General features: G+C 45.1%; 2 protein-coding genes across 3 annotated transcripts in view; both read left to right on the top strand.

The window, feature by feature from the left end:
- CAMSAP1 (calmodulin regulated spectrin associated protein 1) overlaps window positions 1-17,071 on the top strand; it is a 542,816-nt gene that overhangs the window by 61,712 nt on the left and 464,033 nt on the right. The window lies entirely within an intron of this gene.
- On the top strand, window positions 562-7,617 carry LOC147710312 (uncharacterized). The gene is made up of 2 exons (XM_086919978.1): window positions 562-950; window positions 4,992-7,617. Exon 2 carries the CDS (start codon window positions 4,996-4,998, stop codon window positions 6,067-6,069), a length of 1,074 nt encoding a protein of 357 aa, XP_086776104.1. The 5' UTR covers window positions 562-950; window positions 4,992-4,995; the 3' UTR covers window positions 6,070-7,617.

Below are 17,071 nucleotides of genomic sequence, written 5' to 3'. Positions count from 1 at the left end.
CAAATGGGTGGAGGCTTACCCCACCAGCGACAACACTGCCTTAGCCACAACGAAGGTGTTACTAAAGGAATTCTTCCCCCGATATGGCCTTTGTAGAATTTTATGGAGCGACAATGGCCCCCACTTTGTAGCAGAAGTTATACAAAACATATTGAAGGGGTTGGGGGTGAAGCAAAATTTCCACGCTGTTTTCCACCCCCAATCAGCAGGCCTGGTAGCGAGACACAACGCTACACTAAAACTGAAGCTAGCAAAAATAGTCGCCACAACTTGGTTGAAATGGCCAGACGCTCTCCCACTGGCATTGCTATCAATGCGCTCCACTCCAGCAAAACACCAACTGACCCCCTATGAAGTGGTCTTTTGCAGACCCATGAACATTTGGGCGGCACCAAAGCCAACTTCCATCCACGATGTCCCGGACATACTAATGTCTGATTACCTGTACAAATTGACGACAGAACTAACTCTTATTCACCAACAGGTGCTGCATGCCATTCCAGACGTGACCAGGGGCCCAGGCCATGATATCAAACCTGGGGACTTCGTGCTAACCCGTAATTTCCAGAGGTCGAAGAGTCTGGAACCCAGGTGGACGGACCCCTGGCAGGCCCTAATCACCACCCCCCGAACTGCCCTTCATGTAGAAGGAAAGAAAAACTGGGTGCATGCGCACCACTGCAAGAGAATACCTCCAACACTGACTGCCCCCGGAAAAGTGAACAGCCAAGAAGAGCTCCTGTCCAAAGACCGACCAGCCCGGAGTTGCTATCCACAAACAGAGACACTTGAATTGGCAGAGTTTCCTGACCCCACGGTACCATCCAAGGAGGGGTACAACTTGAGATCAATGAAAGGAGAGTGCTCTGACAAGCAGACCACTAACTGAGTCAAAAGTCTCAGATCGGTAGCTAACACTACAAGGCTACCGGGAGATACGCTAGACAAAGGTATTATTTTATTTATTTAATGGTTTTATAAAGCGCGTAGTAACTCAAAGAGCATCCCAGCGCTGACCTGCTTCTCCAAGGGTTTCAGCCATCTGATGAAATTATATCTGCGGGAAAAGGAGGGTCTTTAAGATTTTTCTGAACTGGAGGTAGTTCGGTTCTGTCCTGAGTCTTCGTGGTAGATGGTTCCAACATTTGGCCGTGTGAACCGAGAAGCGACGGCCACCGGTCTTGGCTTTTCTGACTCTAGGGACTACGATAAGATTTTCTACGTTAGACCGGAGGTCTCTCTCTGCTTTGTATGGGATTAGGAGTTCTTTAAGAAGGGGGGGGGCGTTATTGTTGAGGGTTTTATGGGCCAGACAAAGGGCCTTGAAGACGACCCTTTCTCTGACTGGGAGCCAGTGGAGGGATTTAAGGGCCGGCCTGGCGGAGGATCTTCCTGGTGTGCCCGTGAGTAGGCGGGCGGCGGCGTTTTGGACTTTCTGCAGCGAGTTCAGGGTGGCTTCAGGGGCTCCCAAGTAGATGGCGTTACAGTAGTCTAATCTTGCCAGGATTAGACCCTGAATGAGGAGCCTCCTTGCGGTATCGGGGAGCAGGGGGAAGATCTTCCTGCAGGCTCTGAGTAGCCCAAAACATGTCCCTGCCGTTCTTTTAGCCTGGGTTTTAAAGCTCATGTCCTTCTCGATCCACACACCAAGGCTCTTGACCTCTTCCTTGGGTGCGGGAGGGTCACCTAGGCAACTAGGCCAAAGGTGAGATGGCAGAGAGGGCCCCTTGTGGCCCATCAAGAGGATCTCCGTCTTGGACCCATTCAGTTTCAGTGAGGAGAGATTCATCCATCGGTGGACTTCGGAGAGGCAGCTGTGGAGATCGGATGGGGCGTGGTGGGGGTGTGAAAGGGTTACGGCCAGCTGAGTGTCGTCAGCGTAGTTAATAACTGACACGCCGAACGAGCTGACCCTCTTCTCCAGTGGGGCCATGTACACGTTGAATAGCGTAGGGCTCAAAGATGAGCCCTGCGGTACTCCACACCGAAGGGGGATGGTGGATGAGCAGCTGTCGTTTTCCCGCACCTGGAAGGAGCGTCCTGATAAGAAGGATTCTAGCCATTTCAAGGCCATACCCTTTAGTCCGATCTCTCCCAGTCGGTGGATTAGGGTGGGATGGTCTACAGTGCCGAAGGCCGCACTGAGATCTAGGAGGATCACTGCCACTGATCCTCCTGTGTCCAGAATGCTTCTGGCCTTCTCCACCGCTGCCAGGAGGGCGATGTCCGTGCCCTGACCTGGACGGAACCCTGTCTGGGAGACCGCTAAGAGGTTGTTGCTTTCTAGGTAAAGCGATAATTGCTTGTTTACCAGCTTCTCTGCGATCTTGCTGTTTCCAGGGAGAAGGGATATGGGCCTATAGTTGGCGAAGTCCTGCGGGTCGAAGGAGGGTTTTTTCAATAGACCTTTGACTGCTGCCGCTTTCCAGCTGGGGGGGACTATGCCCTCCGAGAGAGAGGAGTTGATCAGGGCCGTGAGGGGAGGGATGATGGTACTCGACACTTTTTTTAGGAAGCGGAGGGGTGCAGGGTCGAGGGGGGAGCCACTTTTGATTGAGGCCAGCGTTGCTCCTACTTCTTCCGTTGTTACGGGGCCAAAAGCGTCCAGGGAGGGTTGGGGGAGGGCTGGCAGCAGAGGAGGATTGGTGGTGATGGTGGTGAGATCCTGCTGTGTGTGGGCCTGTTCGGGGGGGGGTATGGTAAGAAGAATTTTTTGAATCTTCTCATCAAAGAAGGTGGCTAATTTGTTACATTTAATTTCAGCTTCTTTGGGATCGAGGGGTTTGAGTGGGGGATCAGGGGCGTGGAGGAGTTATTTAAGAACTGAATAGGTTTCATGGGCCGAGCAGGCAGCGTTTTTAATTCTGTTCTCGTAGAAGCTAGTTTTGATGTTGCGGAGCTCTTTTTTGTAGGATTTTACAGAGGTGCGGAAAGATTCTTTTTGTTCCTCGGTTTTTTCCTTCCTCCAGATACGTTCATTCCTTTTGCAAGCCTTACGCAGCAGGTTGAGTTCCGGGGTATACCAGGGTGAGGGATTGACTCTCTTGGTGTGTCTCAGAGAGTGGGTTTTAGGCAGAATGGCGTCGAGCGATTGGGTAATCCAGGTACTGAATTCTTTGTCCCCTACTAAGGTGTCGTGGGGGGGGAAGGGGGGGGGGAACGTTTTCTCTGAGTTTGGCTGCCCAGAAGTCTGGTTCCAATTTCTGCCATCGTCTGGTATACGTTCTGGTTTTTGGAGGTGGAGGGGGCGGAGTGATGATGTCCCATACTAGGGGGACCAAAAAGTGGTCCGTCCAGGGAAGGGGGATATGGTCAAGGGTTCTCAGGTTGGGGATGTTGGAGAGAATAGGATCAAGCAGTTGCCCTCTTTCATGAGTGGCCTGTGGGTTTTTAAGGTCAAGGCCCATTGAGGTGAAATCCTGGAGTAGTTCACTGGCCTGCTTGTCATCTGGGTCCAAGAAATGTACATTTAGGTCTCCTAGTAGTAGATAGTTAGTAGTGGACGTGCATTTGATGGAGGTCTGGTCAATAATTTTGTTCGGAAAGTCTCCTAGATTGCCTGGCGGACGATATACCAGCGTTCCTGACAACGAGGTGACAGGGGAGATTTGTATTGTATAGTGGCAGCTTTCGTATCCCTTGATGTTGCCATCGGATGTTCAACAGGTGAGGGTGTCTTTAAGAATTATCGCTAGTCCACCTCCCCTTCCCTCTGGTCTGTTCAGTGAGCACATGACGTACCCGGGGGGGAGTGCTAGAACGATGTCTGGGCCACTGCTGGAGGTAAGCCAGGTTTCTGTTAAAAACAGAATGTCTAAGGCATTGTTTGTGATTAAGAGGTTCACTTCGTGTGAGTGTTTCACGAGCGACCTGCAGTTAAGTAGGCCTAGGTGCAAGCCCTTGGGTGCCGTGTTCTGATTGGCGGGGTCGCAGAGGTCACAACCGGAGAATTGGGTGTCTCCATTCAAGATGCGCGAGCAGGAGGGTTGTTTGTTGGGGTTTAAGGCTAATAAGTCCGCGCGAGTGTAGGTCTGGTCGTTACGGGCTGCAGAGGGCAGAGTGGCTGGGCCTAGGGCCGGCTGGGCCCGGACGGGCCCAGACGGGCTTGCCTTTGGCGCGCCCGCTGCGCCCGTCCGCTGCGCGTCCGGTGATTGCACATCCTTATAGGTGGGAAAGGGGGGGGGGGTGGGCGTGGCCTGAAGGTAGGCGTGGCCTCGATTCCTCGCCGTCAATGGCGGCAAAAATGTTTGTTTTTGCTTGGTTCGGTGCAGCGAAGGGGTCGCTGTTTAGGCGTATCTCGAGCCCGCTACGGAGGTGCCAGACGGGTGAGTGCGCTTTAAAATACAATTTATCAATTGGTGACACAAGAAAATAAATTTTTTTAAAAAATCAGTCGTCTCCCGGCTTCCGCCTCAGGAGATTGCAGGGTTCTGATTTGTTTGCGCTGTTGGCAGCGTTTTATACTGTGGCGGGTGGGCGTGGCCTGAAGGTAGGCGTGGCCTCGATTCCTCGCCGTCAATGGCGGCAAAAATGTTTGTTTTTGCTTGGTTCGGTGCAGCGAAGGGGTCGCTGTTTAGGCGTATCTCGAGCCCGCTACGGAGGTGCCAGACGGGTGAGTGCGCTTTAAAATACAATTTATCAATTGGTGACACAAGAAAATACAATTTTTTTAAAAAATCAGTCGTCTCCCGGCTTCCGCCTCAGGAGATTGCAGGGTTCTGATTTGTTTGCGCTGTTGGCAGCGTTTTATACTGTGGCGGGTGGGCGTGGCCTGAAGGTAGGCGTGGCCTCGATTCCTCGCCGTCAATGGCGGCAAAAATGTTTGTTTTTGCTTGGTTCGGTGCAGCGAAGGGGTCGCTGTTTAGGCGTATCTCGAGCCCGCTACGGAGGTGCCAGACGGGTGAGTGCGCTTTAAAATACAATTTATCAATTGGTGACACAAGAAAATACAATTTTTTTAAAAATCAGTCGTCTCCCGGCTTCCGCCTCAGGAGAATGTGGTCCTGCCAGTCGTCCAGTTTCTTGAAGGTGATGGAAGATCCCGGACGACCGAAGAACCACCGCGACGACACCAAACTTGCCAAGCTGCACAGTGCAAAGACAGTAACTCTCGTGGCAGCACCTCTCACCTGCCGCTTGCTGATTGTTGCCATCTGGTACCTTGAAGAAAATGCTCCCGCTTACAGGAAGATGTCACCCACCGTGCAACCCACCACTGAAAGGGAACACTATCTGGTGTCACTGTCCCCACGCCTCGAACGGCGCAAAGAGTTCTGGAACAATTCTTTCGTACAGTTATTGCACCAACACAATCTTGCCGCAAATGCCACGAACTGTTGGATCTGTGGGTTGCTACCTCATGCCACTGAACATTCCATCCCATTCATCCCTTCACCCTTCTCTGTTCATGGGTCCTGCCTCTCCTGGTTAATGCTCCTGCAAGAGAGCTACAAAGATAATGCCACCTCCGATGGAACCATCAAACAGTTTTACAATGAGTTCTGGTTGAATAAAACAGGGAGAACCTCTGCTCCCTTCTGCCCTCTGACATCAAATGCAACCTTTCCTATGAACATTCCCGCCAAAGAAAGAATTGAAATGCAAGTGTACCACAACCCAGCAAGACCAACCTTTTCCTATCTGAAGAAACGAATTGCTGCAACTCTGACAGTGATCCTATCTGTGGTGAACGTCTCAGGCCTTGTCTGCATCAAAGGCCACGGGACTAAGATCGTAGGTCACAGCTTTTGCCAAATAACAAGGACTCTGAACACTGCCGACCCCCCTTCATTTGTTGCATCACCCAACATGTACTTTATCTATGGTACCAAAGCCTACACCTGGCTCCCAAAGGGCTGGGGGGCACTTGCTACATTGCCTTTGTTCTACCACCAACCTACACAGCATCTGCCGCCCATCACAGAGAAAGGCGGTCCAAAGACACAGAACAAGCAGACTCAGTCACATCCCAGTTCCTTGATGCAGCAAAAGGACTCGTCCCGCTATGGGGACCAATGGCAAACAGCCGAGCCATCCGACACCTATCACTGGCAGTGGAAACAGCCTTGAACGTCACAGCTGGCATCCTCACCAACAACATCGCCGAGCTTCAGGCGGTCCGCTTGGTAGCTTTACAGAACCGTCTTGTTCTAGACGTGGTACTAGCAGACCGTGGAGGAGCATGCCGCATCATCGGTGCCAGCTGCTGCACTTTTGTCCCTGACAGCTCGCCTTCAGTCTACAAGGCAATTGAACATCTCCACAGGCTGGCATCAGAGATCCACCAAGAACCAGAGACTTGGACACTGGGTAACTGGTTTTGGGGCATATTAAAAAAATGGGGTTGGAAGATATTGATGGTCCTCTTAGTTCCGATTTTAATAATATGTAGCTGTTGTCTGGGGATACATTGCATTCCACCCCTGTGTTCTCTTTGTTTACATTCTCTGTGCTCTAAGACTTTGGACACTCAATGCGAAAACATGAAAGCAATATATAACAGAGAAGTACAGGACATTATGGACATTGATGTAAACTGACAAGCTGGCCCCAAATGTTCAAAGGGGCGACTGTGGAAATAAAACGATAAATATGAAAATTGCTGGCGCCATATTGTGTAATGAAGGCCCCTACGAGCGCGTAAGCGGCAACCATTTTATTCACTGCAGCCATTTCCCACATTGCTGGTCACCTGCACATCACCCCAGCTGCCCTCATCCGCCCCCATGCTCTGACTGAACCCGAGCACACATACCGGTGTCGTAAAACCATGTCAGCATGACAATACCCTAGAGCCAACTCCCATACCAAACCCACTTGTCCTTTCATCCTCTGCGCACAATCAGGCCTCCCTGATAACCTCCTCCACTGCACCTGGATACTCAATCCGGCCCCAGGCGCTAACCGACCCCTGCAGACTTAGTTTATTGCCCATGTAACGACAGAACTTGCCTCACCAACAAAGGGGCCGGAATTTAATCAGTGACCCGACCCCTTTGATCTGACCAATTCCACATGTTTTAGGTCCTGTCAGAATGTCCAGCTGCGAGATATCGATCATCTTTAAGATCCGGGTGGAGGAACATTTGCTACTGGACCTGTGTGAGAACTAGCTTAAGGCGGGGATTCCAAGGATGTTTCACTATGTAATAAAGTAACGCCAGGAATGTTTGACCATGCAAAAAAGTGACGAAAAACATATAAAAGGCCAGGCCTCAGAGATGCAGTTAGAGCCCTGGTGTCTAATGCGATGTGCTCTCCTCTAGAGCAAATAAACTTTTTCTTCTCCTTCCAACTTCCAGCGCCTGCCTCGTTATTTTGATCGTTATTCTCAAGGTGAATTAGAGGTGGTTTACACCAAGCAGCATCGAAAGTCTTGGGAGTCTCGTTGCTTTTCATCACCTCTGGCCCTCATTTCTGTTTTGGTTAGAGAATCAATGAGGCTACGAGTTACTAAAGCCCAGGTCATTGTGCTAGACTCCTGTTTCAAAGTGCTGGAGGAAATGGGGGCGCAAGACGACGAATGGGGAGCTATGTGATCCTTGATTGCGAGGACAGATCTCAAATGCTAGCGGAGACTGCTACTATCAGCTTGCACCTTCTTGAGAGCCTATATATAAAAAAAAAAAACGATTACCAACCTGTTCCACTAGGAGTGGCATTTCAGAACTTGGTAAGTAATGTGCACAGGATAGGATTAATCCGATTACTTCCCAATTGGACTCTGAATGTCCTGGTTACACCGTGTGTGGTTGAGTCACCCTTTCACAGACTGTTAATGCTCTCCCTACTATTATTTAGGAGCAGGTACTTCATCCTGACTGCACTCGTTCCACAGTGAACTGTAAGATACGTTGATAAAAAAAGTTAGATAATGTTAAGCAGCACCCCCCTCACCCCTCCCCCCCTCAGCGCCTTGGGACCCTCACTGTTCAGTAGCACGCTCCCAAGTACTCTGATTAATTGATTAAATAAAGGACCATATGATAACCAGTCTGTGCTCTTAAAGTTATCTAACCATCATAGTCAACCCTGACCTGCTGACTAGCCTCACACTACCTCCACTCCCATAAGTCAGATTCTGTTTCAGTCGGGACAAACCATCAGGACAGCGGTTAACTGACCCATGAAATATGTGTTGGCTTGAAGATGCGTAGCAGTCCTTTGAGAGGACGTTTTTCACTGGGGCTTCTCGAGTGATTTAATCCATGAGTGAAGCTTGAGTTGTCTATGAAGTTGCTTGGAAGTGCCAATCTGAAAACATTCCCTTTTCTTGATGGCTACCTTTTTATGCTGCACCGAGTGTCGGTACAGGCGTGAACATGGTTTTTCCATATTTGATTTTCACTGTTTTTACCAGCTGTACTGTGTGGCTCCTTTTGGTACTTCAGTTTTCTATTGAATAATTACGTTGTGCATGAAAAAGGCATGTTAATTTGGAATTTTGTAAACTTATTCACCTCCTTTTATGGGTGTGCGGAGTTTGTTGTGAACATTTTTACATTTATGAGAACATTGTCAACGAAACAGCAGTATCACAGGTAAAAGTGGTAGTTAATTTTCAGTTGTTGTGCTCAGACTAGCGGAAGTAAGTTTTATTGTGGTTCTGATAGTACTAAGTAGTTGATTGAAATGTTGTGCCCTCTAATTTATAGCCAATTGGATTGTATTTTTTTGACACAGTAGTTGATTAATCTTTTTTGGGATGTAATGTTTGTAATTACTTTAGTTCTTGAATTAATCTTGCTGTCGACAGTTGCCATATATCGTGCCAGTGAAATAGTCAAGTTACAATATTATTTGCTGCTAAATGGAGTAGTATTTATTTTTAAGGTTGCTTTAGTGCGTGTTTATTGTAGGCTACAGTTGAGTCTCCTTTCCGATTTTTATTACATCTTCGGACGTCTTTGGGGTTTGTTCCGGTGCTCAGTTGGACTATTGAATATCATTTGTTTATTGCGTTTCTGGTATGTTTTCACCGCTGTCTGAGAAAATGTGGCACTGATCTTAATTTGTGAAGACAGACTAGTGTTTAACTCTGAGTGATTTCTCTTCTTGTGGCCTGTTGCCGTCTCTAAGGCTTTTGTGTTGCTATCATTGCTCATATAGTATTTATTTGTAAGCTTCTCTGCATGGGGTAGTCTAGGGACATTCGATGTCTGCGTTTGTTGCTAGCACCATCCTAGCTAAATGTGCTAGAGAGAAGTTGCAGCTCAGAGTGAGTAAGTACTTACCTTCAGCTGGGGCTAAGGTTAGGACCGCCTTTGTTAGCCCACCAGCTTCTAGTTTAGCAATCTTTGTTGCTGCTGCAAATTGCCAGCATTGAGAATTCTTTTATACTGATCAACCATATGATTTCTTAAGTATTAGAGATTAAGGAAGGTCTAATACCATGATCTCTGACGCAGTGCTTGGACTGCCGCACCTGTCCACTCTTCCCAGGTAGAACCAAGGTAAGTCGAACCTCGTGAGCTAGGATTTTTTTTTTGCAAACCTAGGTACTCGTAAATATTAACTAGCATTCATGTTTTTATTTTAGCACGTGGGCTGGTATTTCCCCCGGCTTCCCCCTGAGGTCTACTCTCCACTTTTATTTGCATTAATACAGTACAGTGCTTGGCACTGGGAAGTTGCCTCTGAGAGAAAGGAGCAATCCGCTACAGATGTGTCAGATAATTGATAAGGTAGGGACCCTAACAGATTTCTCTGAACTCTGTTTTGAAGTTAGCAGCTATGCTGAAATCAGCGTAAACAAATTTCGAAAGAACTGCAACTAATCACCGTTGTTCCATTACCAGTCATAAAATAAGCAATCAACTTCCTCTTATGGGCTAAATGTCCAGCTTTGACTGACAGATAGCTATCAAATGACAATACAGAAACTCATTAGTCGTAGATTGCGGATTTGGCTTTCCATAACAAGCCAGGAAATAATTCCAGATAACTTCCAGATAAATTCCGTAAAAACATGTCAGATCATGAGTTGCCCCTAGTAAGAGAAGCTGTGCTTACCCATTCTGGCTCATTTTGGGATCCGAGGAGGGGCCAGATAGGCTGATTGTAACTGTCTTTCTGTGGCCCCCAGTTAGTGTCTTCATTTTAGTGAATTTTGCCCGTACGTTAGATTATTTTATATGTTAACCAGTCCTGAATTGCCTTGCACATGGACCTCCCTTCGACCTTGGAACATGATCTCGATGATGAAGTTCTTTCAGCAAGTAAACAGCAGTGTTCAATGCTGTTTTGGATTTAGTGAATGAAGCTAACTAGCTGAACAACACATTTCCCTGAGCAGTAATCACATTTCAGCCAGTAATTCATGGCTCTAGAATTTTTGTGAATTCATCGGCTGGCATTAAAATCAGACTTGTAAAGTCGATGTGAAAAACAACTTCTTTACTGTAATCTCTAATCTCACTAAAATAAGAAGTTGGAATACAACTGGATCTCCAGATATTTCATGTATTTCCTTTAGCATAGTAGAGAATCAAGCAAACGAAGTATGTAAAGTCCCTGAGTCGAGCTACTAAGGAGTCGATCAGAACCTTTACAGGCTTTCTCACAGTCAGTTGGAGTCTGTTGTCCTTTTCCAGATTATTTCAATATGTAAATTGCCCTCCTCTCACAGTTATTGATATAAAGGAAGGATTTGATTAATGGTTGTCTTGTTCAGTGGCAAACAACTTGTGTTGAATTCTGTTAGCTTTGGAAGATAGAAATTAATTGTACGTTCGTTTAGTCTCTTAGGCCCTATGTTGCAACACCACGCCAATTTTGGCCACAGATTCTTTTCACACTTACATAGCATAGAGTTAGGGCCTGTCTCGCTCTGTTTTCTTTCCCAGAGTATATTTTGTTCATCTTGTGACGAAACATAAGTGACACGCATGACGCTTCACATAGTAGTGTCTCCGGTATTTGGAGCCTACTGAGACAGGAATTGTTAGTACACGATTTTGGAAGTGTTATTGGGTGACTTTCCAAATTCGATTGGCAAGATCGTGCAAAAGTGGTGTCTTCTTGGAAAGTACTTTTTTGCTGCCCTATGGAAAATGCTATCTTTGAGCAGTTTGTCATCTCCTCTCGGTGTCTTTGAAAGCCATCAACCTTGATTTACCTTTAATTTTACTCATTGCTTCCAGAGCCAATAGCTGTGCAAGTGAATGAATTTCAGTAATGTAAATGAGGTCTTTGTGCAGAAGAAATGTTTAGTTCCTTATTATACTAGATCTGATTTAATGAGGGGAACATAAAAAGATAATCGTCTTTGGAAATAAGCTGTTATGCATCTATGCTGATGCCACATAAGCAAGAGGAATCCACACAGTGTGTTAGTTCGGGATGGCCAATGTCGAACTGTGTGGTGACTTTGTAGGTAGGGGACTAATTGAATTCTGAAAGAGGGGATGAAATTGGTTACTTGCTGTAAGGCAGGGGATGTGGACTATGAAAAATAATGTTTGAGCTGCAACTCTAGCTAAACAATATAAGGCCCCAAAGACAAGACCTATTGGCTTTGCCATTGTTTGTTTTTCTCTGCAGTGAGTTTCAGCGACCTCAATTCTTAACATCAGATACGCAGCTGCTAGCGTAACTGAATTCCAGAGTTAATCATTTAAAGGCGTGTGTATTTGCACATGTATATATCAAACTAGAGACTCATTTTAACTTGCCTAACATGTAGGTTGGAACTCTTGGTGCCTCTAATCAGCCGTGAGTGTCACAGGTAGGAATGGGCAGAGACAATCCTCAACCGGTTTTGTTGCTTAATCAGTTCAGGCACGTGCAATGTAGCTGAGATGTACACCATCCTGTCTTAATTTGTCTCAACTTTTTTATATGCTTCTTTCTTGCACTGTTATATTCCTGAACCCACGGTACAATGTAACTTAAAATTAGCTCCACTTCAGGCCCCCTTGTTTCCTCATCTGGATCCTGAAAGTAGAAGTCGGTTCAAGTTTGCTTGGGTCTTAATTAAATGTTGTGCAGTCAAACCTTCCGTTTGGCTTAATGGATCTCCCTTTTGTTGTTTCCCTCTCTCTATATATATACACGGACTAGCAGGGCTCCTCTGTAGTAGTCGTCCTTTTACAGGTTAATAATTTCTAATCATACTCTGGTTTTTGAGTGAGTCCTTTATTCTCTGGTTGTGTATTCCTGTGTGAGCTGTCAGATCGCAGATATCATCTTGGATATTTTTGAAGTGCACCATGAGTGAATATGCTTAATTTCTATCTGAGCTTGGTTAGGCTTTACAAGCCTATTGGGGCTCTCCTTCATCCTCCCAGCAACACTGTTAGCCAGTCAGAGCTTCTAAAATACTATCACAAGTCCGTGGAACTCAAGCCAAGCTTTTTTACCTTGTTGGGGCATTATTTCCTTTATCTCTGGAGGTAGGCCCTGAATGATACCCATTCCTTAGGACTGGTGGCCCCCATGTCTAGTTTCTAGTCTTTCCTCCAGCGCACCCGTTTACTACAGTAGGATGCTTTCTCCTGTGGGTCTGTAGCTAACATGCACCTCACTGTAATAGTCTCTTTTCCACCCAGTACGTGTTGTAAATAAGACTATTTGAAGTTTCTACCCCAACGGTGTCATGTGCTTTAGTACCTTGCTATCTAGCAGGTCAAATGCAGCCTTCTTTCATTCACTCAATCAAGCAGCCATCCATTCTACTAGCTGTCAGTCACCAGTCCTCACAATGGGACTACTTAAGACAGTGACTCTTAGAAGGCAAAAAATCATGCAGAAGTCTAGGCTTCTGGGGACTTCCTCTTGCCAGCATTGTTTCACTTCTCTAAGAAGTAGCTCTTACCAGCGCTAATCGGGTATCGATAATTAATAACCACACAGGCCCATACCGCATGTACCCAACACTATCCGCTGAATGACGCTGGGTAAGTTTCAAGACTAATGAACACTCTAAATCAGTTGTACATTATACAGACTCGTAACTTACACTCTAAATACATAACTGAGCCTGCATCATCAGCTTCTTTCCACTGGTCGATGGACTAAAGTTGAGAAGTTGATGGTAATACTGATAACGATCTATATTACAAAATAACCACAAACTCGGAGTAAGGTTAATAATGTTTTTCTCCAAATAATGTAGTCTATAAAAGCTCAACGCGTACTGATTCACAAGGCAAACATTGCATTAATCACAGAGAGAGAAACAACATTAATTAATGCAAATAGTGTCAAACTCATAACAAATGAATAAATGTAAATGAAGGAGTGGATAGGCGAAAAGACAATTGTTTTCAGAGACAAAATACATTTGCAAAATGAGTATGCAAAGTACGGATCATTTAGCTAATACTAACCTAAAGAAAATGGAGAAATACTAACCCCTGGCCACAGGGATAGTAGGGGTCCCCTGAGATAGATTCAGGAAAACAAAGATTATCAGGATACTGGAATATAGGACAGGAATAGGAAACGGGTAGGCCTCAGCAAACCGACGGCCAGCGACGATCTCCCTCTAAGCTCCCTCGCACTCTCCCCAACGCTTCTCCACTCTACTCAAACCACAATCTCTAAAGCACCTCAATTATACCCTAAACCTACATGTCCAACCCACAGTTGAAACATTTACAGAAAGTCAGTCTGTCATTGGCTGATTTGGGGTTGTTCTATCACACCACCATAGTCACATTCATATTTTTCATAGCGCTCTTTGTCTAATATAAACCCTATTATGTTAACCACAACTTCTGTATACACGTTTACTCTAGTAAGCAACATGTTGCAAATCACTAGACATTCATTGTTCACTACTGCCGCTTCTGCGGAAGAGGTTTGTACATTTCCTCTCGTTCTCATGGCCATCCTTCCGTTACTTGGCAGACAAACAAATATTTCTTGAAGGTTATCAACCTTTTTCCTTCTCTCTCTGTCGGAGCTCGATTTTCGGTTAATTTATTCTTAATAATTCTTTTTTAACCCTCTACGGGCATGCAGAAATGTAGGCACATACTTGTTTCACTATAATGAATAGAACACAGACATTATTAATTTCCCGAAATGTACTTCTCACTGTTTACCACCCTCCATTGTACTATTCCGTGTTATGTTTCTAACGAGCATTAATGTGCAAAAGCAGCATTAATTATTTTATTTAGAAGCAGAACGCAAATGCTGCTTAGTCTTGCATGCATTAATCTCTGCATTAGTGTACGCATGCACAAAGCATTTCCCCGTATTCTTGTGTGTGTGCACATTAATTTCACAGCACACTATTAGTAAAAGTTACTGAGGAATCAATCCGAGCAGGTTATATTTTCTAAAAAAAAAACCTGCTCCATCACCAGTCGGGTCTGATTCAAGAACCTGAGATCGCCCATGTTTACTATGAGAATAGTCATGGGCAGCACTTTGAGACTCCGGGACATTGGTACACAGTAATGGCCCTGTCCAGTTGTGACCTCATTAGCCTCCATTGTAGAGAAGGACAGCTACTCTATAAACATGTAATAAAGTTTCATTTGTGGTATCATTTTGCCAGAACCATCAGACGTCGGGTAAAACAGAACACATCATTGCGACTTAATTAAATGGAATCCAGCTTTTCAGACCATTTTCATCTATCCCGTACATCTAGCGTCGCCAGCTGTTCATGGTAAAATATTTATTGCACTGTTGGTAGTGAATGCAGGGGACTAAGGATCTGTATGTCACACACATATTCTAAACCAAAAAATACCTTTGCTACAGGTTCCAACAGATAAATGGATGCCGGTGTCAGAAATTACAAACTATGGGTTTTTATTTTCTCAACGCACATTTCTCAATTTACGTCATCTGCCACCAGACTATCTTAAGACCAACAAATTAATGAGCAATTGATTGTAGGTTGATGTACTAACTAATAAAATACCATCTATCCTATGTAAAAATAATATTTCAAGTCTCTTGAACTTAGTTTATGACCTCATTCCTCTATACAACTGATTGTTAATTTATGGACCGCGGGCCAAATGTTTCCCTTTGTAAACAACAGCACGTATGTTCCGTACCAGCACTAGTGATTTTGTTGTCAGCCAGTGAGTAAATGCCTGAAAGCCGACAGTTTACATCAGAATTCTTTGCAGGTTTTATTGTGAAATTTGTAATTTCTCTGGGTGCTGCTGGCAGGTTTTTAGTACAGTGGATCAGTGTAACTTGAGTATACCAGTGCCTTGAGAAAGGTTGCAAATGGCAAAGGTGTGTGAGCGTCTGGGCTGAATCAAGTGGGGTTTTTCGTTGTTTGCCCAGGACTAGTAGTGCCATTGACAGATATGCATTGGAAATGTCTCCCCGCATTCTTAGGTGCTCACTTGCTTGTTGGCTGGGTTTCTCAGTACCTTGGGCGAGTGGGAGTCCCTGCATAAGAGTCTGTGGCAAATCTGGTACACATACCCAATGCTATGCATGCCCTACATATCGAGCCTACAGATTTGTGATTACCCAATACATGAGCCCTAATGACTCTTACCCTTGGGCCCTTATACGGGTGCCCCATAATATTTAGACATGAGTATGAAAAAGATGAAAGCAGAGTAATGAGGAATGTGTGTTGGGTAAAATGTGCTTTGAAGGAGTGACTAATTTAGAATACTTTTTGATGTGCATCTTTACACCAACATTTAGTGATATTTAAAACCTATTAGCTTTTGAGCAAAGTAATATGTGATATGTACTTTAAAATGTGCCATTACACTAATATTTTAAACTCCCTAAAGGGAGGCCCCTAGTTCTCTGAAGGATGTCTTTGAAACCCCGTCAGCACCATCATCTTGTTGTTTGCTCTGCTGGCCCTAAGTGGTCATGGGTGTGCCTAGACGAGAGTCCCTTGCTCACTGTGCTACTGGATTCAAGCTAGCCTGGCTGATGAGGGGTGAAATCTCAAAACCATCACAGGATTCTTGTTTCCGTTCCAGGGAGGACCTGGCCTTGCAGTTCGGGCTGAAATGTTCCCATGAGGAACAGGGTCAAGACTGATTTGCAGGCTGGGTCCAAACTGATTTGCAGGCTGGGTCCAAACTGGGGTGGCATAGTTAGCAAAAGAACGATTGATTCAACCCAGATCTCTTGACTGGGGGTGAGTGGTTGAAAATTTTCAGCACTCCGTCCATCATCTTTTTGTGTTTGCCATGTCTTTGAAACCTCTCCGTTTAGTACCAGTGTCGAATTTGTAACACCATTTGCAACAAAATCATTAAAATTCCCTCTTCATATAGTACCTCTAGAATACCTTTTGTAAAATTGCCTTCAACACTCACTCTTAGAATAATTTGAAGGAATGCTGATATTTGCATCATAGGAGTGGCGGACATCTTAAATGTTTTATAGTAGAAGATTTCCTTTCAAAGTATTTATTGTTATTTTAATGTGTTTCAGAAGGGTGAACAGATGTGTTACGATTTTGTCGTTAATTTGCTTCATGATTGTTTAACCAAGGTAGCGTTGAGTTTTTACGGGGTTATGCCCAAGTAGAATGGGTCAATGGTACAGTATGTTTACACAAATGGTCGGAGTAGTTAAAAAAATCAAATATTCATCAAAATGCAAACAGAACACATGAAAAGAGACCACCATAAATCAAAAATCAGTTCAAGAGCGTAAATTTAATTTTCAATATAGCACCAGCATTAAATGCAATTGTCAGTCAAAGCATTAATACCAAGGTAGGTTGTTTTTCCATTCTAACACTAGTGCAGCCCTCTTCAGAAATGTGTGAGTACCCCTGCTCCATCGTAACTTGCATGATTAAATATGGAAGGAGGTCCTACATTCCATGTATATACACAGCGTGCTCTCTGTCGGAGTTGAAGGCACACGTTGGACACCATTTTAGTTACTTCCAGGGAAGTCTTGTAGTAGATGTATGTATTCGTTTAATGGGCAGATGAAAACCCTGTTGTTGCCATCCACCATTTCTGGACTTGGCGTGGACACAAACATATTTCTATGCCACTTGATATACTAACACGATAGGTTTGCAGAGATTCATTCCTCCGTGACCTCTTTAAAGGTTTATCACTGTAGTTTGCTTGTCGACAGTTTCTGTGGTATTTTGACACCATGT

Source organism: Lissotriton vulgaris, chromosome 5 (assembly GCF_964263255.1).
Source record: "Lissotriton vulgaris chromosome 5, aLisVul1.2, whole genome shotgun sequence".
NCBI classification, from domain to species: domain Eukaryota; kingdom Metazoa; phylum Chordata; class Amphibia; order Caudata; family Salamandridae; genus Lissotriton; species Lissotriton vulgaris.
The sequence above is the reverse complement of the archived record's forward strand: the minus strand, read 5'-3'. Positions and strand labels throughout refer to the sequence as shown.

Bases quoted from the DNA above. Each gene is read 5' to 3' on its own strand.
- LOC147710312 (XM_086919978.1), top strand. From the start codon at position 4,996: ATGTGGTCCTGCCAGTCGTCCAGTTTCTTGAAGGTGATGGAAGATCCC.